General features: G+C 54.9%; 1 protein-coding gene across 9 annotated transcripts in view; it reads left to right on the forward strand.

Annotated features, from left to right (window-relative positions):
* Positions 1-260: 260 nt before the first annotated feature.
* Positions 261-26,464, forward strand: part of SPEG (striated muscle enriched protein kinase) — a 57,040-nt gene continuing 30,836 nt past the window's right edge. Inside the window, exons 1-8 of one of the 9 annotated variants that reach the window (XM_079131274.1) lie at positions 261-1,226; positions 2,752-2,791; positions 9,354-9,388; positions 9,947-10,036; positions 10,117-10,453; positions 13,169-14,472; positions 16,698-16,841; positions 17,151-17,333. In XM_079131274.1, coding sequence (XP_078987400.1) covers positions 476-1,226; positions 2,752-2,791; positions 9,354-9,388; positions 9,947-10,036; positions 10,117-10,453; positions 13,169-14,472; positions 16,698-16,841; positions 17,151-17,333 — 2,884 coding nt within the window. In that variant the 5' untranslated portion in view covers positions 261-475. The other 8 variants (XM_079131275.1, XM_079131270.1, XM_079131269.1 and 5 more) reach the window with 8 other exon arrangements.

Consider the following 26,464-nt stretch of genomic DNA (forward strand, 5'->3'; position numbering starts at 1 on the left):
AACTCATCCTCTTTCATTATGCTCTCATTTTGTTCATGCTGTCCCTCTGCCTGCAATGTCCTTCCCACTCTTTTCTGCCTGTTGCAACCCTATCCAACTATTAGTACAGATGAGGACTTGGAGGTTGAGAGAGGTTTGGTGTCACCCAGTGGGTAAGGGCAGGACCAGCTGGGAGACCCAATCCATCCACCTGCCAGGCTCCTGGTCTTACTGTTGGCCAGCTGTAATGGAGGTTCTGGGTGGCCACCGGTCCTTCCTGCTGGCAGTCTGCTCCCTCCACTTGGGAGGTGGAGGTGGCCTCTCCAGCCACCTCTGCAATCTCATGAAGATCTTTCCTCTTCCTTTCCTCCAGTCACCAGCCTTGTGAGGCTGGGGCTCAGGGACCTGAGAGGAGGGAGGAAGGGAAATGGGATTGAGCCCAGGGGTAACTTGATTCCCCTGCCTGGGGCTGGGGTGGTAGGGGGACAGACACCCCATGGGAGAGGGGGCCTGGAACCAATCCCCTGGGATTCATTTAATCCAGGGCTGGTGGACTAGCAGTGGGGGCTCCTGGAGGGAGAGAAGAAGCCAGTGGAGTCCAAGTCCCCTCCTTTGCTGCCCCCTCCCTCTACAGTTCCCTCACAACGCAACCCGAGCCGGGGGGCCTAAAAATAGCCCCCGAGGCGCAACCGCGGCCGCCCTGGTGACCTTCTGGGTAGCACAGGCCGAAGGCGGGCAGGCAGCAGGAAGGCAGGCCGCCGGCCCCCCAGGACTCGTCTCCCAGGTCACCATCCCCCCGGGTGCCCCGTGGCCGCTCAGTTCCAGCGCCCCCCAAGCCCAGCTCACAGAGGCCATGCAGAAAGCCCGGGGCACGCGAGGCGAGGACGTGGGCACGAGGGCACCCCCCAGCCCCGGGGTGCCCCCGAAGAGGGCCAAAGTGGGGGCCGGCGGAGGGGCCCCGGCGGCCGGGGCCGGGGCTGGGGCTCCAGTCTTCCTGCGACCCCTGAAGAACGCGGCGGTGTGTGCGGGCGGCGACGTGCGGCTGCGGGTGGTGGTGAGCGGGACGCCCCAGCCCAGCCTCAGCTGGTTCCGGGATGGGCAGCTCCTGCCCGCGCCGGTTCCCGAGCCCAGCTGCCTGTGGCTGCGGAGCTGCGGGGCGCAGGACGCCGGCGTGTACAGCTGCAGGGCCCAGAACGCGCGGGGCCGGGCCTCCTGCGAGGCTGTCCTCACTGTGCTGGAGGTCGGAGGTAATGAGGAGGTGGGGCCAAGCCTGGCGGGCTGGGGGCAGGGAGGGTAGAGAAGGGTTGACCAGGCCACGTGGGCCAGGTAGCGGCTCGTCCGCCTTCTTCCCAGGTGCTCAGGCTTCTCAGCTGCGCAGGCCCAGAAGAGCAGATGGAGCGTGAAATGCAGGGAAAGGTGTCAAGGTAGAGTGGCTCCCCACTGGAAGGTCAGAGGTCAAGGGTCAGCAGTTGGTGAGCCCAGCTTGAGACCCACACAGGCCTTTTGGGGAATTCTGTAGTGGAACCCCTCCTAGCTCTTCTGTAGAGAGAAGCCTCCAGGGAGAAATCCTTTTCTTCAGCTCCAGTAACAGACTTAGGAAGCAGGCCACGAGTTCTTTGTAGGTGTGCGCCTGTCTGAAGGAGGGGCCAGTTCCCCTGGTCCAGGCAGCGCTGTGGAGTGGGTGGGCCACTGCTGTGGCAGGGCTGGTATGACCAGCGCCAGGCAGGGCAAAAGGGTGTGGGACATCAGGAGGCAGAGCCAGGGTGGCTTGAGAATCCACACTCATGCATATGTGTGTAACACCTGTGCAGGCTGTGGAGTTGTGGACTCTGTGTGATGGTACATACAGATAGATATGGGAAAGGGGCATGTACAGGTGGTGTGGAAGACCTGTGGGTCATGTCTGCTGCCATTCCAGAGTGAATTTGGGAGGACATGGAAGGAGGATCCTCTGGGCAGGCTCAGACCCCTGACTTTGTGGGAGGTACAGTTCCAGGCTGGTGGTCTGAGGCAGAAGGGGAGGATAGGAGCCTGGGCCCTGTACTTATGGTTCTGCTGAAGCTGGTAGGGATGCCAGACCAAGGTTGATTCTCCTTGGATCCATTTTTGAACTTCCCTTTTTATTTCCTCAGTCCCTGAGTTAGCTAAATGGTTCTCCTGGCCAAAGACAGAGCCTTGGGTAGAAAACAGTTCTGAGGAAGTAGAATTTGGGGGATCGCAAGCAACTGGAGGGAGGTGTCACTGTTTCAGGCATTTGTAAGAAGGACGTCTCAATCCAGTTGGGTAGTGTCCTATAGGATCTACTCCTTGGGACCTGGGAGGAGACCCAGGGATGAAGGGAAGACCTGAGTAGCTAGAGGAAAAAGAAGGCTCAGGGTGCAGTCTAGTTAGGAAACAGAGCTCTTAGCACCTCCTCTCCCCAACTTTACCCTGCTCACCTCCCAGGGGCTCCAACTACTGATTCCTCATGATCTCTGTGGCCAGACCTGAGCAAGAGAAGGCTAAGGTTAACTTCTCCTGATTGGCTTAGCCACTGGTCAGATACAGGCTTCTCCAGCCTGGGGTGATGGGATGGAGCACATTATGAGCTGGGGAAGGAATAGACTTACTTAGCTCTGGTCCCCTCAAGAGCAAAGGGTGCTGAAAACAACATAAATCAAAGGGTAAGATAGTACATTAGCGAGAACAGGTGTAGGGAGGGAGAGATATTAGGTAAGGGGAAGGAAGGGCAGAGAAAGCGTAGGGTCATAATATTTGTTTAATGTTGGATAGGTCCACAGAGACCTGCAGCTCCAAACACTTCCTTTTACAGGTGAGGACATTGTGGACCAGAGGGGAGGGAGATCTGCCTAAGACGTGCAGCTAAGTATGGCCCATCCCATCTCAGAACTAAGAGCCTGGTGCTCTTGCTTTTGGCTCTGGAGGCTTTTTACTACCTAAAAAGTTCTGAAGGGGGAGAGAGAGGGAGAGAAAGAGCAAGAGTGAGCTGTTCAGTGTTTGGGGAGTATCTGATACATTTTTGGCCTGGCATTTTTCTTAAGATGAGAGCCTCCTACTTTGCCTGGTCCCTCCAAGTACTTTATAATCTGGGTGGCATGGTGGGCAGAGCTGAGCCGTGGCTGGGTATACCTAGACAGAGGCTGGGAACAGTCTCTAGTCTGGGATGCTCTGGTGAACAGCAGGCTTGAAGATCTTGCATGAGGAAAAGACCCCGGGTGCTGGATTTGGGGCCTTTGACAGTCTTGTTAGAATCAGAAAAGGATTGGGCTGCAGCATGTCACATATAAGAACATATCCGGGTTGTACAGAGGATAGCACAACAAGTGGAAGCCTCGTTCTGTCCCACTGCAAAGAATCCGGTGGTTAACAATTATACCCTTTCCCCACCATTTAGGGAAGGGAGGGGCTTTGCTTTCCTAATGTTTGGAGATTCACTGGATGAATCTGGCTTCTACTTCCTTCTATTGCCCACCCACCACCAGTCCCTTCCCAGTGACAGCTCTTGGACAGAGGCAGCTGCACAAGTATCTAAGCTGAGACTTACTCATGGAAAACTTTCTCAGTTGGAAACAACAGTAGGATTCAGGGTACTCGAGGAAGCCAAGCAAGGACCTGGCTGCAGAGGAAAGGAGGCAGTTTCCTGGCTGGGTCTGCTGTTTGGCCCAGCAAGACAGGGCGATGCTAAGGCTCCTGGCATGGCTCAGGATGAATGGGTATTGGCAAGGGTCTGGGAGGCTGGGTCCTTGAGGAAACAAGTGGGTTGCAGGCTGGGGAGTTTGGAGGATGGGCGAAACTGGGGTGGTAGTGATAGGATTTTGGGATATAGAAATGAGGAAAAAATAGGAGGTGAAGATAGCAAAAATGCAGGATGTTTATAAAGTCCTTTAATGTGTAAGACACTCTATCTCATTTAATTATTTAATCTTCCAAACCCCAGGTTACTATTATGACTGATAGACATAAAAACAACTGGGGTTCAAAGAGAAAATTTACCCAAGGTCACGTCACATGACTAGTAAGGGGGTAGGGCTGGGTCTGAAAGCTGGATCTCTAAGTTGGGGTCCACACTGCCTATTCACAGAGAGAGAGGTGTGGGATGGCTACATCTAGATTTGTCAACATGACCATCTTTCTCCTGTCAACAGCACAGTCTACCCCTGGCCTAGTTTCCAACCTAGGCAGGCATTCTTTTCTTTCAAAACACCAGGTTCCCACCTGTACAAGCTGAGGAGCCACATGTAAATCAAGGGACTGGAGCAAGTGCTACCATCAAAGCTTGGGGCCTGCATGGCTGCAGAGGGAAGCCTCTTTGTAAGGGGGTCAGAGGGATAGGGCACAGTTGAGAGGAGGGGCAAGCGAAGGATGCTCACCTGTACGTTAACTAGAGTTTTGCACAGAGTGTGGGGGACTCTGGTGTCAATCATAAGGCCAACAGATGGTAATGAACCATTCTGGCGACTTGAAGGTATGAAGGGCAAAGTTAGAGACAGGAAGAGAGAGTCAGTTGAGGTGAGGGAAAGATAGGGAGCGCACCAGAACCCATGTTGAGAAATATTTTACGATTTCATCTTTTTTTCTGGAATTGGAAGTGACAAGATAAAATCCCAGGAGAAAAGTAGTATGGAGCTGAAAATGAGTATGAAGAGTGTCACTGTCCATCAATGCCAAGTGCCAATCAGAGAGAGGAGGAGGGGCCAGAGTGGAAGCAGAAAGATGGCCTGGGAGGGAAGCCAGAAAAGAGCAGAGAGGAGCAGTGAGTCAAAGCCCTTGCAGGAGACACTTTGCTGATCAGAGCAGGGCCTTCCGGGAAGCTCTGGGTAGAATCAGCGGGGTGGTCACTTCTCCAACTGTTTCTTGGAAAAGGATCTGGGTCAGGACAGAGAAGTGGGGAAGACTGGATGAAGGGAGCTATTTTAGAAGATTCACTCTCCCCTTCCCTAGCACTCTGCAGCTCTGCCATTTACTCCCATGTTCATTGAGTGCCTCTTCTATGCCAGTTACTGTATTAGGTGCTTGGAATACATGAGTGAAGGGGAAAAGACTAACATTCATGTCTTCCTGGAGGTTACTTTCTAGAGAGGAGAGACAGACAGTATGCAATAAATATGGTAAATAAGTAAATTATATAGTGTGTCAGGAATACAGAACAGGGTACTTAGTAAGGGAGGGAAAAGAGGGAGAAACTTAACTGAGGTGGGAAAGGAGGTAGAGGGGAGGACGGTGGGTGCCTGTGACTCAAAGGAGTGTCTGCTTAAGAGACCAGGTATGGTACAGGACTTGGATTTTCTCTGGCTAAGGGGAAATGCTGGCAGCAAGGAAATGGGAAACCTGAGTTTGAGGAAATGGCAGGAGAGCACAGCTGCCAGCCCTGGAGGGAAGGGAAAATGGGGCGATCTGGGGCCAACAGCGGAGGCCCACTCTGAAAGCATGTCCCAGACCAGCACTTCAGCAACACAGGTCCAGGGCAGGAGCACAGAATCTCCCAGTCCCTCCTAGGCCCAGCTGTCCCGTCACTCACGCCCGCTGCCCATTGGTTATTTTTGCTATGGAATGTGCCAGCCCCTCGGATTCTCCTGGGGAACAGGGTCTCAAGTTACCCCCTCTCCCATCTCAGCTACCCCATCTGTGAGTGGGACATCTGGGGGTGTCCAGGGTCCTTTGGCTGGAAGTATTATGGACACACACCCATGCCCTCTCATGGTCCCTGTGTATGGATCTGTACTTGGAACATTTGTCACTGATAGTCTGGGACACAAGAACACCTGTATATACCCAGAATGTACAAGGTCTGACCTTAAACTTTAAAAAAGGGGGTGCTGCAAACTCAAATAACTTCAGGGGCCAAATAGAAACTGAAATATGGGAAGTGCTATTGTCAGCAGCTGACTTTGAGATGCTTGTCCCACCCCAAATATTGTGCAGATTGAACAAAACTCATTGGTCTGACTCTGTCTTTATTTCAGTACCCAGGCTTTAAAGCAAAAGTTCACAGGACACACTGACCAATCAGCATGTGATGCTTTGTGGCATAATGGTCAGTCGCCTGTCATAGAATCCTGGCTCCCTCTATCCTGACTGTGTGAGCTTGGGCAAACATCTCTGCCTCAGTCTCATTCCCTATTGTGAGGATTGGATGAGTTTTTTTGTACAAAGTGCTTAGCACAATGTCAAGTTCAGACCAAGAATGCAATATGTGTTATAATAATTACTTAGTACTGTAGCTATTAAATCCTGAGAAACCAGGATTGGCACCACTTAACATGGTGGGATGAGAATTTCAATCTGAAGACTTGCAGTCTCAGAACGTGTGTGGCTCTGGCTAAGCCACAGGACTTCTCTGAGCCTCAATGGTTTGTCAGTGAAGTGGGACTGGCAATGCTCCTAAGGGCTTCAAACTCTCCAGATTGCTTTAAGTTGGGGTAACATTTATAAAGTGCCAGGCACTTGGTAAATATTAAAGAAACCTAGGTCCCATGATTATTGGGGAATGGTAAATAGAACTCAGTTTATGCCAAGTGTTCATGGTGCCGAATGGGGTGATGGGTGGGGAGGCCAGTGAGGGGAACATACAAATAAAAAATCTGGCGAGGGCTGAGGATGTAGGTCAGTGGTAGAGACCTTGCCTAATATGGAGGCTCTGGGTTCAACCCTCAGCCAGGCCCAAAGAAACATCCGGTGAGTGTGCCCACCTGTGAGAACATAGGTTGATTCTGTGAACACTAGTAGTTCCTTTGGACACCTTAGCGTGTGTGTGTGTGTGTGTGTGTGTGTGTGTATACACGTGTGGGGAAGGCATCAAGAAATTCAAGGCAAAGAGAGGAAACCCTCTCCGGCTGTCCTGAGGATCCTAGGCGTTTTGTAGCCTGGGTCCCCGTCAGCAGGGAGCCCCCATGCCCAAAAACCCTTGCCCTGCGTATGACCTAGGCGCCTCCACCCGGCACTGTGTCCTGCGGTGAATTGGGTACTGCCTGGCACGGTCTGCGTGTGCGCATGTTTGCGGAATGAGCGAGTGGAGATGCTATTGACCTTCCAGGGCCGCCGGGCGGGAGGAGGGTGGGGACGGACGGCCTAGAGGCCGCTTTGGGCTGCCAATGAGAGTGGCCTGAGCAAGCGGCCGCTGCACCCCGCCCTTTCTGTGCCTCAGTTTCCCCATGTGCCCAGGGCCCGGGAGGCAGATGCGGGGGGAGTGCGGGCTGTCAGCGTCGGGAGCTGTCCGGTGGGCGTCCGGGGAGGCAGGTGAGGGCCGCCCCAGGAGACGCAGAGGGGCAGGAAAGGGCAGGGGCGCCAGGTGGGGTGCAGGCTGGCGGGGGAGGGCGGGCTCTGGGCGCCGCCGCCGCCTTCGCCTTACCCCCACCAGGGCTCCGGAGGCCCGGCGGCTCCTTCCGCCACCCGCGCGGGCTCCCGCCCGCTCCCCCGCTCGCCCCCGGCCCCGCCTCCGACTCCGCCCCGCCCCCGCCGTCCCCTCCTCGCCCGGCCGCTGGCCCGGCCCCCTCCCCCGCCATGAAGAAGCTGTGGGTGAAGAAGCGTTTCCAGGTGAGGGCTCCGGGGGCGGGCAGCGCCGGGAGGGGGCAGGAAGGGCTGGGCGCCCCGGAGGGAGGGCGGGTCACCGCGGCTGGGCCCCGGGGAGGGGGCGCTGGAGCGGCGCCGGCCCCACCCCAGCCTCTCGGAGGGCGGCAGACCGGGTGCGTCCCGGGGGGCGTCCGGGGGGGGCGCCCCGGCCCGCGTCCGGAGCGCTCAGGCCCCTCCCCGCGCTGAAGGGCAGAAACCCCTGTAGTCCCCAGTCCCCGCGACCACCCGGGGAGGCCACAGCTGCAGCTTCGGCGCGAGGGGTCCACTTGCTTCGCCATCTCTGGCGCCTCTGTCCAACCCCAGTCCCCGACCCTGGTCTGGCTTTCCCCTGCTCCCCACTCTGGAGCCTTCCATCTTCTGAAGCTCCCGAAAGAAACGCAAACGGATCTGCGCTGAGCTCTAAATTCCCCCCAAGCCCTGCCCTGCCCTTCGCGTACCCGGGCCTCCTTCCTGCATTCCTCAGGCTCTGGCCCTTTGGGGAACCTTACTCTTTGCCCCCTCATCCCCCTCCCCCGCCCTCTTGACACCTTTCCCAGGTATCTGTCCTTTTCCCCAGCATGAATCTGTGTCCTTGGCCCTCCTTCTTCCATCATTCAAGCGCACCCCCTCCATCTTCTCATCAGCCATCCTGGCTACCACATCTCTATCTGGCCCCAGGCTATGAGCCTCTGTCCAGCAGGGAGTCCCAGTGTGGGACCTGCAGCCTTTCTGTTCCCTCACCTTCCAACCCTGCTCTTGAGCCAAGCTGGGTGGCCTGGAGGAAGGCAGAGTGGATATATTCTCTACCGGCAAGCTATGCGCCCCCCCAACCCCCCAACACACACACTGGACCCTAGTATGCATTTCTGCCTGATACAGCAGTTTGGGATGGGAGGTATAGGGACTCAGGAGCAAGCTTCCCCCCCAACAACTCATTCTGGCTTTTCTCTTTCAGAAAACCGGCCATTCTCGCCGGGCCTTTGGCCGACTTACCCATGGTGCGTGGACTGCTCTAGCCCATGCCCGCTCCTCTTGATCCATGTCCCTTCATGAGGCATCAAGGCCCTGAAGATAGCCCATAAGATGTGGGACACCCCCCCTCATTCATCTGCCCACCCACCCAAGAAGGGCCCCTGGGCCCTGAAGCTGAGGGAGGATCTAGCAATGGGGAGGGGGCTTACCAGCATACCCTACCATGGGCCTGGGCTCCCTGTTCTCCATCTGTGAGACCAAGTGAGGAGGAGCATATTACCATGCTATGGCAACCAGCACAAGGCTCCTGCTTATCATGGCACCCAGAGGGAAACTGAGGCACAGAACCTAATAGACTCTAGGAAAGTTAAAAATATGCCCAGGAATCTTTGTTTCTAACCCAACTTCTGGGCATTTTTAAGAACCACTCACCAGTAGAAGAGAGGGTTCTTGAGGAAGGTGCCTGTCACAGCCCAATGCAGACAGATGTGCTTCTTTTGTAAAGAAGAGTCAAAGCATAGTACAAATTCTGTGGTAGAGGGTAGGACCGGCCCCTAATATTTGAAGGCCCAGGCCTGTGACTGCACTGGGCATAAACAGGTGTGAGTATGGCCAGTAGGTACAACAGGAAGTGTCCAGGGTCCCAGAACCACTGGATCAGTTGGGACAACCAGCCCGGCACATGGGGGTGGGCTCCCCATGCTGGACACATCTGGTGTCCTCCTCCCTCACCCAACCCCACAGGGTACTGGGGACCCTTGTGCCCCTTCTGTCCTCCCTGTCCTCCATGCCCCACCCCACAAACACTCTGATAACTGTCTGTCCACATCTCTCTCCTGCTGCTCCTATGGAAGCGAAGTTTTCCGCTCCTGCAGAAAGCAAAGTTACGGTAGGAAGCTGGCTTCTGCCCTACCCCCAATTCCCCCTCTACCCTGCCCAGCCCTGGCCTCTCCTCACCCTTCCTCAGCTGTGTACCCTGATGCCTTCCAGCTGGTTTAGGGTGCAGGACAGGCTGGCCCTGCAGCTGGTCGAGTGCCCTGACAGGACTCTGAGGTGACTCCCCTTTGTTCCTGGGGAACTGGAATCCAGACTTTAGAGCCTTGGAACCTAGGCCTTGTTATTTTGGGCACCACACAGGGACTTAAGCTGTTACCAACAGGGAGAGGAGGGGGAGGGGATGAGGCTCTCGTAAGCCATTAACTGGGTGGCAGGGAGGCTGGCAGTTTTGAGGGCCCCATGGAGGCAAGGGTGAGTAGCCAGAGATGGAGCCAGGGCACTAGTGTGGGAAGCTGGGCAGGGAGATGAGAAGCAAGACAGAAGACTGGGTCCTGGAAGCCCTACCTGTGGTAAGATGGAGCCTGCTATGGGGGAGGCAGGAGGCGACATAGGCAAGAGTTGGAGGCGGAGGGAGGAGGGCCCTGCCCACACAGACCCCCTTCTTCTCCAGACTCAGAGACTGCTGAGGATGACATCAGCGATGTGCAGGGGACCCAGCGCCTGGAGCTTCGGGATGACGGGGCCTTCAGCACCCCCACGGGTGAGCTCTGGGTGCTCTGAGAGCAGGCAGGCGGGTTTCCCACAAGGGGCGCCTAGGTCTCACTGTGCTCCGTTCTATAGGGGGCTCTGACACTCTCGTGGGCACCTCCCTGGACACACCCCCGACCTCCGTGACAGGCACCTCAGAGGAGCAAGTGAGCTGGTGGGGCAGCGGGCAGACGGTCCTGGAACAGGAAGCGGGCAGTGGGGGTGGCACCCGCCGCCTCCCAGGCAGCCCAAGGCAAGCACAGGCAACCGGGGCCGGGCCACGGCACCTGGGGGTGGAGCCGCTGGTGCGGGCATCGCGAGCTAATCTGGTGGGCGCAAGCTGGGGGTCAGAGGATAGCCTTTCGGTGGCCAGTGACCTGTATGGCAGCGCGTTCAGTCTGTACAGAGGACGGGCGCTCTCCATCCACGTGTAAGTAATGGCCTCACCTGGGCCCGCATTGTCCCATCTCACATGCTGTCCTGCACTGCCCATCACTGCTCCATCAGCCTCCACCCCATCGCCCCTGCCCTATCCATCTCTGTGCAAACCCCCCCACCCCACTGCTGGCCTCAGCTACACTCTTCCCACACCATTCCCTCCTTCTTGGCCATCACCTCCCACGTCCTTCTGCTCCCACCTGTCCTGGCCCACTGTGCCGTCTCCACGGTCTCATGGACCCCTCTGTCCCTTTCTCTGTCCCTTCCTTGTGTCCTCCAAGAGCTCTAGTTTGTCAGGGGCCCTCTACTGCCTCGCCCATTCAGGCTCCAGTTGTCCCCAGGATCTACCCCCCCCCTCGGGCCCCCTCCGTGCCTGCTGTCTCAGCAGCTGCTGCCTTTTCATCTCTCTGCACATTCCTGTTCCCATGTGGGCCTTTTTCTGGGAGGAACAGAACCTTTTCGCACAGCAGCTCCCGGGAGAGCAGGGAAGAGCAGGGGAGCAAGCGAGCACCCAGGCGAGAGAAGAGAACGCAAGGTGGTCAGGGGCAAATGGGGCGAGGGGCCTGCAGAAGAAGGAGAACGTGGGCTATGGGGAGGCTGGGGGCTGGGAGAGGCTGGGAGAGGGAGGGGCTAGAGACAGCAGGCTGGGGTGAGTGGAGTACCCGAGTGACAGCACAGGCAGCAGGTGTGGGAAACATCCAAGGGTGGGGTCCAAGGTTGTCCTGGTAGGGGGTGGTAACCTGTGGAGAGAGATTGGAGTGAAGCACTGGAGCCATTTTTGGAGATCTGGGGGCTGGCAGATACTGGAGGGAGTGCTATAGCAGAAGAGGGGAGTGGCCGATGTAAAGGTAATGGGGGGCATTTGGGGAGCTGAGAGGGGGCCTGATTTTTGATGGGTATGGGTATGGGGGAGGTACCTTAATGGAGCAGAAAGAAGGGGTGGGGGCTGTTTCAGAGGTGGTTGAGTGGCTAGTGGTGGGCAGAAGAGAGGCCTGGGTCTGGAACAGGGGCTCCTTTGGCGTATCTCCTTGGTGCTCCTGAACCCTGTACTGCCTCTCCTTTCCTGCCTTTCCCAGGCCCCAGCCAGAGCCTGGAGTTGCTATGGCAACTTCGGAGGAACCCATTTCCTTAGTGTTGTCTGGTAGAGTCTGGCCTGGAGCTCTTGGAGCTGCCGGCAAGAAGCCTCTTTTGCTGTCCCCAGTTTCTCTGCAGGCCTCACCCAGTTCTGAGAGGCCATCCCTCACGGACTCTGCTACCCCTCCCCCAGAGTAGACTACGCCTCCCTGCAGGTGGCTGGCTGAGGCTTTTCTCCCTCCTGGGATTCTCAAGATTACCTCCTCTCTCCCTGCCCCCAGCCAGGGGTGGGTCTTGCAATGTGGGTGACTGACCAAAGTGGTCTTTTAAAACATCTTTCCACTTAGGCACTCCTAGAACCCCTGGCTGGTACTGTCCTATTTCTCTTCCCTTCTGTGTCTCTAGAAACCCAGACAGCTGAAAGGAACAAGGACTTAGAAGTCAGATTCACCTAGGTTTCAACCATAGCACCCCATTTCCTAGCTGTGTCACCTTGGGAGGCACTTAATCTGTCTGAAGCCTCAGTTTTTCATCTGTAAATGGGGGTGATATCAGTTCTTGTCTCAAAGGTTTGGGAGGATTAAATGACAATGTATTTGAAGCACTTTGTACATGCCTGGCACATAGTAAGTATTCAGTAAGCCATTTTATATGTTTTCAAGCTCTTGCTAATGGGTCAAGTATGGAATAGATCTCAGAGTCCTTGTCTTGTCAATCTTTATGTTTGACATCCCCCCCCCCCTCCACCAAGAGTCCAGATGGGGGAAACTGAGACCTATCTCTTGGGCAGCAAAGTTCTGTTAGATGAGGGGGTATTCTGGGTCGATGGGCTCCTTCTGTCCTCATCTTGCACACCCCCTGTTCAGGCCCACTGGGTAGTTACTTCTGGGTATACCCTTTGGAGGGAACTTCAGTGCTTTTCAGAAGGATTTCTAACAAGGTACCTTTCCCAGGGGCAGGACAAAGACAAAGGCTTCTGCTGGGGCAGATTGAGCAAAGGGAATAGGAGACTGGGTATCTGTTCCCAGGATCCAGCTGCTGCCTGCTGTGCCCTACTGGTGGTGGTGTTAGGGATGGGCTCAGGTCTACACAGGAGCTAGGTCATCACAGGGATGGGGCAGTGTCCTATGAAGTCTTGTGTCTGGTACACAAGGCCAGTGCCCTTCTTCTAGGGGCCATCCTTCTGAGGCTGGGCTGGGCTGTGGGCCAGCTGGGGGCAGGAATGAGTGGGAGGCTGCATTCTCAGAGGGCCCCTCCCCATCCAATCCTCCTGTCTTCCCTCACCACTTCATCTTTGGGTCCTGAGCCTCATTCTTTTCTCTCCCATGCTCAGTTCTGTTCCTGCTGTTCCCAGCTTCCAGGCCTGGGGGGAGGGGGCTGGCCAGAGCCCCTGGGGTTGAGTCTGTACCTGGACCCAGCCACTAGCCCAGTCTTCTGGTGCATGAGCCGCTGGCCTCTCCCCAGCACCTGCTCTGGCTGTGCCCTCCTCCAGGGGGTGGGGGGCAGGAGAATCTGGCCCATGTCACCCCCAAGCCTGCCCAGCATGTCCCACCGCCCAATCCTTGTCACAAGCTGAGAGTCTAGGAGGGGAGGCTCCCTGAATCCTTTACCCCTTTTGGTCTTGGCTCTGCAGCAGCATCCCTCCAAGCGGACTGCACAGGGAGGAAACTGACCTTCAGCCTCTGCCGGCCAGTGAAGCCCCGCGTCCTCGCCCTGCCCCTCCGCCTCCCTCCAAGTCCGCGCTGCTCCCACCACCGTCTCCTCGGGTGGGTAAAAGGGCTCCACCGGGACCCAGCGCCCAACCCCCAGCCACCCCCACATCGCCCCATCGGCGCACTCAGGAACCAGCGCTACCTGAGGACACCACCGCCGAAGAGAAACGAGGGAAAAAGTCCAAGTCGTCGGGGCCCTCGCTGGCGGGTACGACAGAGTCCCGGCCCCAGACGCCACTGAGTGAGGCCTCAGGCCGCTTGTCGGCGCTGGGCCGCTCACCGAGGCTGGTAAGAGCCGGCTCCCGCATCCTGGACAAGTTGCAGTTCTTTGAGGAGCGACGGCGCAGCCTGGAGCGCAGCGACTCACCCCCGGCGCCCCTGCGGCCCTGGGTCCCCTTGCGCAAGGCCCGCTCGCTGGAACAACCCAAGTCCGAAGGCGGCGCAGCGTGGGGCACGCCCGGGGCCTCTCAGGAGGAGCTGCAGGCACCGCGGGGCAGTGTAGCGGAGCGGCGCCGCCTGTTTCAGCAGAAAGCAGCCTCGCTGGACGAGCGCACACGACAGCGCAGTCCCGCCTCTGACCTCGAGCTGCGCTTTGCTCAGGAGCTGGGCCGAATACGCCGCTCCACGTCGCGAGAGGAGCTGGTGCGCTCACACGAGTCCCTACGTGCCACGCTGCAGCGTGCCCCATCCCCTCGAGAGCCTGGCGAACCCCCACTCTTTTCCCGGCCCTCTACCCCCAAGACCCCACGGGCTGTGAGCCCCGCCGCCACCCAGCCAACCCCTCCAAGCATTGTGGGCAGATCCATAGAAGAGCCTGGGAGGCCCAGAAGCCGTGGGCCTGTGGGCAGGACTGAGCCTGGGGAAGGCCCGCAGCAGGAGGTTAGGCGTCGGGATCAGTTCCCGCTGACCCGGGGCAGAGCCATACAGGAGTGCAGAAGCCCTGTGCCACCCCCCAATGCCGATCTCCCAGAGGCCAGGACGAAAGCCTCCTCCGGTCGGAAGCGGGAGCCCCCAGCGCAGGCAGTGCGCTTCCTGCCCTGGGCCACACCAGGCCTGGAGGGCGCTACTGTGCCCCAAACCTTGGAGAAGAACAGGGCAGGGCCTGAGGCTGAGAAGAGGCTGCGTAGAGGACCAGAGGAGGATGGTCCCTGGGGGCCTTGGGACCGAAGAGGGGGCCGAAGCCAGGGCAAAGGTCGCAGGGTCCGGCCCACCTCTCCTGAACTCGGTAAGGTTGCAGAAAGGGTTGACAGTTGCCCAGACCTGGCTGGGTGGGGATTTGGGGGCAACAAGACTGCCTGGCAGTAGTGAGGGCCTTGCTTGGGAATGGCAGGTTGCTATGAGGGTACTGTTTGTCAGAGAACACACTGACACAGGCTCTGGCTGGAGTGAAGGAATGTGAAGGTCCTGCCGTTGGTGAGTTGGAGTGTGAGTGTGTTTGGATGGGAGCCTGAATGAGCTGAGGCGTGAGCAAAGGCTAGTGCCCACATACCTGCCATAGGTTCCCTAAGGTCCAGTGACCTTCTAGGTTGTTGGATCAAGGACCCACAATGGGAGGAGGCACTGGTGGGAACCTAAGCAACCCCCAGAAACCTCTATCCCTCTGTGGGGTAAGAGAGTAGGTGGTCTCAAATTCCTGTTACAGGCAAGCATTGGGTTAATAAGCCCTTTATTCTGCCCTTCCCATCCCAGCACCTTCCACAACCCACCTGTGGCCACTTAGTTCTGACCTAGCCTCCTTTTTCTAGCCTCCTCTCTCCCATACTCAGATCCTGGATTGCTGAACTAGACCCTACACATACCTGTCTGTGTTGTCTTCCTGCATTCCTGGGGTGACGAGCAACATCAGGGACAGGTCCTGCTGCCTCTAACCCTGCCCATCCTGAACCGCAACTTGGGGAAGCCATCCTTGATTTGCTCCCACTCCTCACTGCTTTTCAACACTGTGCCTAGGAGACCTTGCCAGTATCTTTCACACTGTATTTACCACCCTGTATTTTTCTTCATCAAAGTTATTTTGCATTTAAGTTATAGGTTCCAGTCTATCATCCTACTGACAACAATTATTATATACCCGCTATGTCCCAGGTGTTGTGTTAACTAGGCTCATAAGGATGTTATTTCATTTAGTCTGTTTGCCAGCTCTGCAGAGTATTGCATGTTATTCTTCCATCTTCCAGATAACATAACTGAGACTCAGAGATTATCTCATTCGCTCAAGATGATATAGGTAGAAAACTGCAAAATTAGGATCCTCACTGCCGTTTTAGCTGCCTACATCGTCCTTTATCTAGTTCATAGAATGTCAGAGTTGGAAAATACCCAGAGAGAACCATGACAGGGGAGTGTCTGTGTGTATGAGTTTCCTGTAAGCAGGGACTATGTCTTATTTCCTGTTGTATTCCAGTACCCATCAGTACTCAATGTAGTGAGTGCAGTGTTACTGTCTGAGGAAGGAGGAATGGAGGCTGACCCTCAGAGGCCCATCCAGTTCCCCTACTGCTCCCTCTGTGTAATATGGTGCCCTCAGAAATATGACAATTTCCCACGTTACCTTTTGCAGCTATAGTTGCTGCTTGGGTCTTGGGTTGCTGTTAGCTTGTCCTCTGTCCGTTTCAACCTTGTATATTCTGTGTCCCCTTGGAGTGCCTTGCAGAGTCTGCTGTGGCACATGTGATGAATAGTTCTTTTTTGTTTGGTACCGGGGATTGAACTCAGGGTCACTCGACCACTGAGCCACATCTCCAGCCCTATTTTGTATTTTATTTAGAGACAGGGTCTCACTGAGTTGCTTAGCACCGCATCCTCGTTGAGACTGGCTTTGAACTCACCATCCTCCTGTCTCAGCCTCCCGAGCTGCTGGGATTATAGGCATACACCACCGCACCCAGTGATGAACAGTTCTTGTGAAGATACCTGGTACCTTTAAAAAAAAATACTAATCACTGTCAAAAAAAAAAAAAAAAAAAAAAAAAAAGTAAGACCACCCCATGTGTTTAAACTTTTCTGCATACAGCTGGTTTCCTTTTTGTTTCTCTGCCAAGTTGTAATAAAGCCAGCAGGGGAGGGGTCTTACCAGAGGCTGAAAAGTTGAAGCTGCCAATCTTGGACCTTCAGCTTTCAAAACTCTGTGCTAAATAAACCTTTTTTATTTTTACATTAAAGGGGAAAAAAAGATACCTATCACAGCGCATCTCCATCTTCCTCCAGAAACCAATACTAACTGTGGTCTCAGTTGCCTTGTCCCGGTGGAGAGCCTTCCTTCTGAGTTTTTCTTTTCTCTCTTAGGACATTCATTCAGGAAAGAGACCCTTGGCCTCTTAACCCCTTCCAGAAGCCCTAAACTCTTGATTTTTGGTACTTTCTAAGATGCAGGGCTGCCATCACACTTTCTCCCTGAGTCATTCCCCCAGGGATCATGGTCCCCTCATCTTGTCACCCCTGTGTCTGCAGAGTCTTCAGATGACTCTTATGTGTCTGCTGGAGAAGAACCCCTGGAGGCCCCAGTGTTTGAGATTCCCCTGCAGAACACAGTGGTAGCCCCAGGGGCTGATGTGCTGCTTAAGTGTATCATCACCGCCAACCCCCCACCCCAAGGTGAGCTGCAGGGCTTGAGGTGGGGAGCATGTGGGACAGGGACGGGAAGCTTCCACTAGAATCCTCTGAGGGAGTGGGTGGGAGGAGGGGAGTTATCCACCGCATGGGGCTGCCCATCTTCAGGGAGATGGCTCAGGACCCCCTACAGAGAAATGGGCCAAGCCTGGGCTTGAGGAGTGAGGGCAGACTCCTCAGAATTCCCCACGGGCAGGAAGAGGAGTGGTTGGAGCCCTGTGTGGGAGAGGTAGGGTGAGGTTTCCCCAGTGAGCCCCTGCGCGTGGCAAGCTGGTTCTCACTGCTTCTCCACAGTGTCCTGGCTCAAGGATGGGTCCACGCTGCGCAGTGAAGGCCGCCTTCTCATCCGGGCTGAGGGCGAGAGGCACACTCTGCTGCTCAGGGAGGCCCAGGTGGCCGACGCCGGGAGCTATATGGCCACGGCCATCAACGAGCTGGGCCAGGCCAGCTGTGCTGCCTCACTGACTGTGAGACCTGGTAGGAAGCCCGTCAAGCCTAGGGGTGGGTGGGAGTGAGCTGTGACCCTCCCAGTGTATGTGAGGCCATGGGCCCAGACTCCCTTCCCACTTGCAGTTGAGAGAGCTCTGGCTCTCAGTCATTCTACACAGTTCCTTCTCTGCAGGCCTCCCTGGAGAGGGCATTTAAAATGCTCCTGTCTTCAGGGCAAGGATCAAATTCCCAAGGCACGCCCCAGGCTGGTCAGTTCATGAAGTCAGTGACATGCGCCCTCAGACATCCTCTAACCACCATCTTCCTATCACTTCCCTGAACAGGGTCCTGTGGGGAAGGCAAATTGTCTTTGAGTCTGAGAAAAAGAATCTCTCAGCTCAAAGGGCTTAAGATCTACTAGGAGCTTTTGAGGTTATTTTTTCTATAGGAAAGCCCCACCCCTGTAAAAAGAGAGGCTTTCAAGTGCTCCCTGCATCGTGTTGAACCCCAAGCCTTAAAGAAGGTGCAACTGAGAGCACCTTCAGGATGGCAGTACGGAGGCTGCCTTCTTTTCTATTTTTATAGAAGCCCTCATTGGTGTCAGACTGCTTCCTTTCAGTAACGGGTTTCAGTCCCGTTTCTTTCTGGTTCAGGCAGGGCTGGATTGGCATCAGTGTGTATGGTGAGTCCCTCTCATCCAAGTGGCTGGACCTGACAGTGTGCCGACCCTGGGTAGTGGGGCAGAGAGAAGAGAGGGTGGCAGGGGGCAATACAGAAGGGAAAGACAGAGACTCAACCTGTAATCAAGGGGATTACCACTGGGTATTCAACCTAGCTCAGAGGACCTAGGCTGGAGGGCAGCTAGGCGCAGATGAATCCAGTTTGGAGAAGAGTCTAGCAGTGATCAGTGTTCTGGGATATCTGCACAAAGACTGGAGGACCTGGAGGAGGCGGGATTTAGACTGCAGAGGGAGGGGCAGGACATGCCAGGAGGCCAGGAGGGGGAACAGCACGCGCTGTTCTTTGCCTTTCTTCCACTTGGTGCTGTAGGACACCAGACGACAGCCCAGCCCGTGTGCTCTGTCCCAGGGCGTTAGCACTTTCACAATGTCAGAGCTCTTGGTGGGGTCTGGCTCCGCCCCTATGCCATGTTAGCTCCTTTGATGGCACCATATGACTTTGTAGAGCAGGGAGTCTTCATCTTCCTTCACCTCCATGTCCCTCCCAGGAGCCATGTTCAAGGCTCACTCCCTCGCCTCACCCCTCCCACCTCGCTGAATCATACCCATTGCTCCACTGTGCGCTTCCGTCCTCCCATCACCTCTGGGATCTGGCCTCTGACTCACTCCCCTAGTCCCCTTAGGGCCCCAGGCCTGGCTCCAGGACTCCAGTCAATACCTGGCTTGGGCTGAGATTTGGCAAGTGGTGGGGTGGGGGGTGCCCCAATACAGGCTCAGAGCCATTTGGGAGCCTTTTAAGGTTGAGAAGGCAGCTTGGGGCATGGCAGCTGTCAGCACTTGACAGGGAGTTCTGTGTTTGCCACATTGAATCTCCCCGAGCTTCAGTTTCCTCATTTGTAAACCAGAGATAATTATACCATCCTCACGGATGAAAGCAAATGTGCGAACGAGCTTTATGAACTGTAAAGCTGTAGACAAATGTTAGTTGTTAGCGTTCAGGGATGGTGTTGTGCACACGAACTCAGCTTTCCACGAGGGCACGGGGAACACCTTACTCTTTCCTGCCCCTTTCTTCAGACTGTCTGTGGCTTGGGGACTCCACCTCTGCCTTTGCAAAACCTACTAACCCCTGGACCATCCCTATTTTCCAGCCTCTGCATCCTCAGACTGTCACAGCATCTTTGTGCCTCTTCTACCCTGGGGAGCCAGAAAACCTTCATCACATCAGTTGGTTACACTAGGCATTGTGAGCAGCCCCCATAAGTCAGGCTGGCTCCAGGGCCCTTGGGCCCAGGGGCTGGCATGCTGGTCCAGACTCAGCGGTGGTTGTAATGGAGCAAACTGATTTTCTTACCCTACAAGGCACTGTTTGGTCCAGAGTAGCTGGATGGGAGCCACTGGACCCAGAGAGCGGCTGGAGTGGGTGGAACCAGAGGTGGCACAGACATTTGTCAAGGGAGGGGGTCCCAGGCCTGGAGTCTATAGGCAGTGGTTGGGTCTAGGGACAGTGTCCGGCTGTGGGGGCGTGGGGAGCAGGTGGAGGGAGAGAGTGGGTAGTGTCTTGTGGGAAGAGGCCTGTACAGAGCCACTGTCCTTTCTTACTACCTCCCCACCCCCACTCCCAATACCATGGAAACAAGGGCTGACTGCCCAGTGTGCTCCTGGGGTGCCCACCCCAGTAGGGCCTGCTTTCGAGAGCCCACCGATTTTGATTCCTGTTTAGGAACCATGGTAACCAGGGAATGGGCAACTAGAAAATGCAACCCATCCCCAGCCCCGGGTACCTCCCATCCACTGAATAACTGTCTGAAGCTAGGGAGTGAATGGGGAAGGGTGGCTTGTGAGTGTCAGAAGTGTGCTTAACTGAAGTAAAGCCTTCTCTGCTGCTGCTGCATCTAGTACATGAGAATTTATTGAGTACCGCCAGTGCCAGGTGCTCCATCTCTGTTTAGAGAGTTCATGTACTTTTTCCAAATCCTTTTATGTCTATTTCCTTGATCTACACTGTACCATATATATGTCCCTTGAAGGGACCCATAACAGGTGGGGATATTTCCATTTTACAGATGGAAAGACAAACCTATGGAGACCTTAATGACAGAGCTAGTACCAGGCCAGCAGCCTTTATTGGCTTAAACGGTCTGCCTGGGAATGTTATAAATTATAAGAGACTTACAGTACAAATAACCCACATGAGAAACAGATAAATTTAGTATGAATAGCAGATAAAAAATAATAGCATTCAGGCTGGGGTTGTGGCTCAGTAGTAGAGTGCTCGCCTAGCATGCATGAGGCCCTGGGTTCGATCCTCAGTACCACATAAAAATAAGATAAAGGTATTGTGTCCACCTACAACTAAAAAAAAAAAACAAAATGTTTTTAAAAAATAATAACACTAATTAGCATTTACTGAGCACAGTTGATTGGGTAATCATATTCAGTCCATCCCTGTGAGGTAGGTTCTATTATTATGCCCAGGTTATAGATGAGGAAACTGAGACTGGGAAAGCTATCACAAGTTGCTTTAGACCAGTGCTGATCAATAGGCCTTCTCATGATAGTGGAAGTGTTCTGTATCTGTCCAGTGTGGTAACCACTAGCCACATGTGGTTGTTGAACATTTGAAATTCGGCTAGTACAACTGAGGAACTGAATTTTTTGTTGGGGGCAGGGTGCTAGAGATTGAACCCAGGGTCTCACGCATGCTAGGCAAGTGTTCTGCCACTGGGCCACTCCTCCAGCTGGAACTGGATTTTTCATAAAATCCATTTTTGCATTTTTATTGCATGCATTTCGATAGTTTCAGTATCCTTATTAGATACTGAATCCTAGGAGCATAGGTCCAGTTGGAGGCTTGAGGCATGCTTTGAGGTGCCTTCTCAGGGTCTCCCAAGTAGACACACCTAACCACTACACTGTTCTGCCCCCTTTCCTGTTACTCTGAAGAGGTTCAGGGTTAAAACTTGTGGGGAGGGGACTGCTTGAGCCTCTGTGGGTGGGTCGATTGGGGGTTTCCTCTACTTCCTCTGTTCATTCCCTGCCTCCATCAAGGCTGTGATCCTGTTTCCACTTACGCCTAGAAAGAGCATACCTGGCTCTGCCCCACTGTGGGCTTGGACATGAGGCCTTTCTGGTGCAAGTCAGGAGGAAGGAGGTCACGGGGGCTCCACCCGCCCCAGCCTCCATTCCACGGCCCCATTCCACAGCCCACGGCCCTCCCCTCAGGCACAGGTCTCATGTGTTTGAGCCCAAGGCCTCTTCCCTTGACCTTCACGGCAGCTCTCTCATCTGGGCTACATACTCCATAAGACTTGTGAAGCTGTGTGAGGAGAACGAGTTGGCTGCAGATGTTTGTACTGGAGATGTGGCTTATCAAGTCTTCTTCTGGTCCTGCTCATGATTAGCACTATCACAACAGAAAAGAGGCTGTTTATTGGCAGCCACAAATGTAAAAGACAAGGAATCACATCATACCACCAAATTCTACACCCCTCTTCTGCTGCCCCAGGTCCCTGACCTCTGCTGCATGGTTGCAGGGTTTCCCTGATGATGACAGTGGCTGTAGATGGAGGGGATCTTGGAAAGCCACATGACCCTTGTTGTCCATTAGGATGGGGGTCTGGACAACACCTGAAAAGGCAGGATGGCATGATTCATTCAACCAGACTCGGCCTCTCCTCCCGGTTCCTGTCTGCCAGTTGTGCCCCATGGGCCAACTCCCCAGGGCACTTACCTAGAATGGAGCTTATCACTCCTAGCCTGTCACAAGAGCAGAAACCCAATTTACCATGGGTGCAAACTCTTCATCTAACCTGGAGCAACCCAACGTAATTGTATGTGAGAAATTCAGCCTGGCTAGGTCAGGCTGACCATGTGAAATTTCCGCCAGTGCTTCATACGCTTTAAACTAAACCTGAAACAGCTTCAGCCTAACCCTTCTTCTTGTCTGGGAGAGACAGTCATGTCAGCACCCTCTGGAAATTCCACCTCTTGTCAGCCCATGCCTTCCTTTCTTCTCACTTTCCTGTGGTGGGATCACTATAGCAGCTATTTCAAGAAATGCCTACGGAGACCAGGTGTAATGGCACATACCTATAATCTCAGTGACTCAGGAGACTGAGGCAGAGGATCATAAGTTCATGGTCAGCCTGGGTAACTTAGTAATGAGCCTATCTCAAAATGAAAAATAAAAAAGTGCTGGGAATGTAGCTTGGTGGTAGAGCACCCTGGGTTCAATCCCTAGTGCAAAAAAAGAAAAAAAAAGAGGAGGAGGAAGGAGAAGGAGATCACCCGTGGAGAACCTACAGGTAGAGGACAGGGTTTGAAGGGCCAGGCCACAGTGAAATGCTGGCCAACATTTCCAAAGATGGCCAAGAGAAGCTCCTCAAAAATCTTAGGGAGCTTCTCTTGGCCTTCAGAGTAAAGGCCACATGCTTTAAGCTGGCATCCACCTTCTGGATCCTTAGGGCCCAAGAGGGCAGAGGCCTAAAGATACCTGAGAGAGGCAGGAGGTAGCAAAGGTACCTGCTTTCATGATGTGACACCCACTTTTTGTCCTTCAGCTGTCATCTGTCATCAGTTGAGCTACTGGCCTCTGTGTCTGTACTTTTTCCTCTGAGCATTTGTTCATGCAGGTTTACCTTCATGGTCTGCTTTTCCCTTCTCCCTGCTTAAACCAAGCTCTTAATTCAGTACCATCTCTTCTCTCAGTTACCTCTTTTTCACTAGCTGTCTGTCCTCTTGTGGTTCTTATCTGCTCCCCACTTGCCACCTCGTCATTCTTTCCTGCTCGCTATTCTAGTCATCTGTGTATCTGGCTTGTCTTTGCTACCAGCCAAAGGCACCTGAGGACATGACCATGCCTTCTGCACTCCTTAGCCCTTGCAGTCACACTGGGAGGCACTCCTGGACAGCTAGGGGCTGTGTAGAGCTTGAGGACTAAGTGTCAGGCAACAGTGGGGACAGAGAGCCCAAGAGACTCCAAGCCCTGGGAGCAACCTGGGTAATACAGAGGTTAGGCAGGACATACAGCTGCAGGGTGTAATGAGGCTCTGCCTAAGAGTGGCAGTTGGGGTGGCAGAGTTCTCAAAGTGTAGTCCCCAAAGCAGCAGCATCAACATCCCTTTGGGAATGCATTAAGAAATGCAGACCATTGGCCCCAGACCAGATCTACTGAATTCAAAACTGGGGGTGGTTCCCAGCAGCCCATGGTCTAAGGAGCCCTCCAGGTGATTCCAGTGCACAGTAAACTTTGGAACTGACTGTCAAGCTGGGTGTGGTGGTGCATGCCTATGTTCCTAATGACTCAGGAGGCTGAGGCAGGAGGATCTGAAGTTCAAAGCCAGCCTCTACAACTTAGCAAGACCCTGTCTCAAAATAAAAAATGAAAAGGGCTAGGGATGGGCTCAGTGGTTAAGTGGCCCTGGGTTCAATTAAAATAAATTAATTAATTAATTAATAAAGCACTGCGAGAGAGAGAGAGAGAGAGAGAGAGAGAGAGAGAGAGAGAGAGAGAGAGAAAGAAAGAAAGAAAAAGAAAGAGAAAGCTGGCTTAAGATGAGAGGCCAACTGGTGCAGTGGGAAGTACACAGGCTGTGGAGTCAGACCTCATCTATTCAAAGCCCCGCTCTGAAGTTGGATGGCCAAGTGTGTGGGGACTTAGTGAAACTACCTCCAGGGTTGTCCTCCTCCCATGAGGATTGGCAGTGGTCCCCACACTTTCATGTGCATAATAATCACCTGGGGTGTTTTTGAAAAATGTGATTTCCTGACCTCCCATTTCAGGAAGTCTAATTTTGTAGGCTGGGCAAGACCCAAGAGTTTATTTCAAAATAAGACCCCAGGTAGTCCTGGTGTGGGTGGCTCAGGATCATTCTGAGATAAAGGGCCTTCTGTGATGCCTTTCATGTGCTGGATACTGGCAGTGGTGGCTGCAGCTATCTCTGTGGTGAGACTATATAGCAGGGGACATTGGAAACAGTTGGGTTGTTGGGACCAGCAGGATGCTCTGGTCTGGGGAGGGACAGTTCCTTTATTTGCAGGTTACCCAACACCGGTGTTTTCATGAAGTATTTGACCCAGAGGTTGTGTTGAAAGAGCAGATCTGGGCATAGGGTCAGCACAGGGGTGGAAGGCAAATGTGAAGGGGTGATTCTTCTGTGGCATGGTGAGTGTATGTCTCTGAGGTTTGTGGGGAGCACCCACCCCCCACTTTCTGGCTAGTGTAACTATGTCTCCCACAGTGAGAGCTGGGCTTGTAGGTAGAGCAGGACTGGAATGTTAGGGACTAGTCACAAAGGTGATTTTGACCATAGGGCCAGTGACATCCGGTACCAGAACCTGGTGTGGAGCCCCAGGATCCTCCATCAGTCTCCTTTGGACATGCAGTTTGGGGGTATATCAGGGAGAGACCGCTCTCTTGTCTCAAAAAGGCTTAGTTCTGCTCCTCTGGTGCCTGAACCTCCTGCCTGGGCCACACTGACTGTCTCTCTCTGGGAGGGGCTGAAGGACTGGAGCTCACTCTGGCTGGATGTCCCCTGGCACTATTCCCCCAGTGACCACCAGGGGCCGCTGAAGCCCCTGAAAACCTTGCCAATCCAGCATAAATCTCCCTCTCCTTCCCTGGGAGGCACCTCAGCACTGTCTAGCTGAGAGGTGACCCTGGAGCAGGACTCCCAACTCCATGGAGGGGAGACAGACCTCCAGGGGCTGTGCCTGTGATCTCATGATCTGAGTGTCAGCTGGGAGCCAAGCCTTCAGCACCAAGTGCCGTTCTGACTTCCCTCCCCACCCCCTACCTCAAGACAGCCTGCCTGAATGGTGGCCCCCCTCCTTCTTCATGGGCAATGCTGGGAAACACAGGTCATAGCTTGGGAATGTGGCCCTGGGTGGGGGTGAGGGGATAGGAGGAGGAAGAAGGACATGTGACCCCTGCTCAGCAACCCCTTCTCTCTGGCTCAGTTTCCAAGTCCCTTCCCCAACCCAGATGCAAAGGGGTGCTAGTTAGGAGGGTTATTGGGGAAGCAGCCCCCACTCTCCTCATCCTTGTTCCCAGTGAGGCTGATGGGTAAAGGCAGGTTGCCAAAAAGTATCCCAAAAGAGCCTGCTGGGAGGGTGGAGTGCAGGCCTAGGTCCTGGGGTGGCTGCTGGGTCAGATCTGCCATGGCCGTCTTGGGGAAACAAACATGGGGCTCTGGAACCCCTCAAATTGAGAGGGGGCATCTCTGGGAAGGAGGGTAAAGATCTCACAGTTCTCTGATCATCCATGCCAGAGAATGTAGGGTGTGCCTGGCTCTTTAGTATTTGAGGCTGATTGGTGCCTTCCCAGGCTGGGGAGCCTGGTTGTTTGGTCAAGGCAGGGGCCAGCACAGGGCCATTGCCATCGGCACCTCCTTTCGTGGACTTGTGGACATTAATGAATCATACAAAGGTCTTGAATGCCACAGTGCAGTGCCGCCCCACCCCCATCTTCCTCTGGGGACAGAGGCCCCCATACCTGGAGTCCAGCCCCACTGAGGGGCTCTGCTCTTGTCAGTGTCCAGAGCTGTAAGGAGAGGAAAGGCAGACTGCTGCTTGGGAATGAGCAGGCGGCTAAATTCAGCTGGGCTGGCTCTGCTCCTCCCTCTCCTCCCCCTCCACTCCAAGCCAGGCTGCCCGTGTGCTCAGCAGGCGCCACCTTCCCAGCCCACCACCTTCCCAGCCCAGCCTGCCTGCCAGCCACCCAGCCTCTCACTAGCTACCCCCACCTCTGTCCCCTCCAGACTCCTTCCCCTCCCCCAGGGCCCGTTCAGTGCTGGGCCTCCCCTGGGTCTGCCTAGTGAGTGGGGCTGGGCAGGCTGGGCTTCATCCAGCTCCCTGGGGAGCCAAGGCAGGGTGGGCAGTGGGCAAGCAGCAGGAGGGCCTGGTGCCAGGGCAGAACCTTCGGAAAGGTGCAGGCTGGGGTCCGTGCGCAGTCTCAGGGTGAGTTGGGGTACAGCCCTACTGGGGGCTTGGGGTAGGGGAACCAGGAGGAGGGGCCAGGGGGCTGTGGCAGATTCATGTCTGTATTTGGCAGTCGGGTAGAAGCCAGCTCAGTGAGGCTGGGCCCCCAGCCAGTTGCGGGGGAGGGCGTCAGGGCCCTGGGGACACCCCTCCCCCAAGGCAGACTCAAGTCCCCATCCTCTTCCCCAGGCTGAGCTGCCCTTTTCTGTGGATCTCTCTAACTCTGCTTTCCCATCCCCTGAGAGATTTAGGGTCCCCATGCTCTAGGGCTAGGGCTAACAGGTGCCCCTGGGATTTCTGTGGCAGGAAGCTGAGAAGGGAGGGGGAAGGGCAGACTGGACAGTGCCGCCTCATTGGCCCTGGACTGAGGTCAGGATAGGGCTTGTCTGGGGTGTGTGTTCCTCTGCTCTAAGCCCAGCTCACCTAAGAAGCAAGTGTCTTGGCTTTGCTGCTTTGGGGTCCCAGAGGTGTATATCACCTGTTTTTAGAGCATGTGATTGGTAGCTTGAGTTCCTACTC

Source organism: Sciurus vulgaris (genome assembly GCF_902686455.1).
Source record: "Sciurus vulgaris genome assembly, chromosome: 3".
NCBI lineage: Eukaryota > Metazoa > Chordata > Mammalia > Rodentia > Sciuridae > Sciurus > Sciurus vulgaris.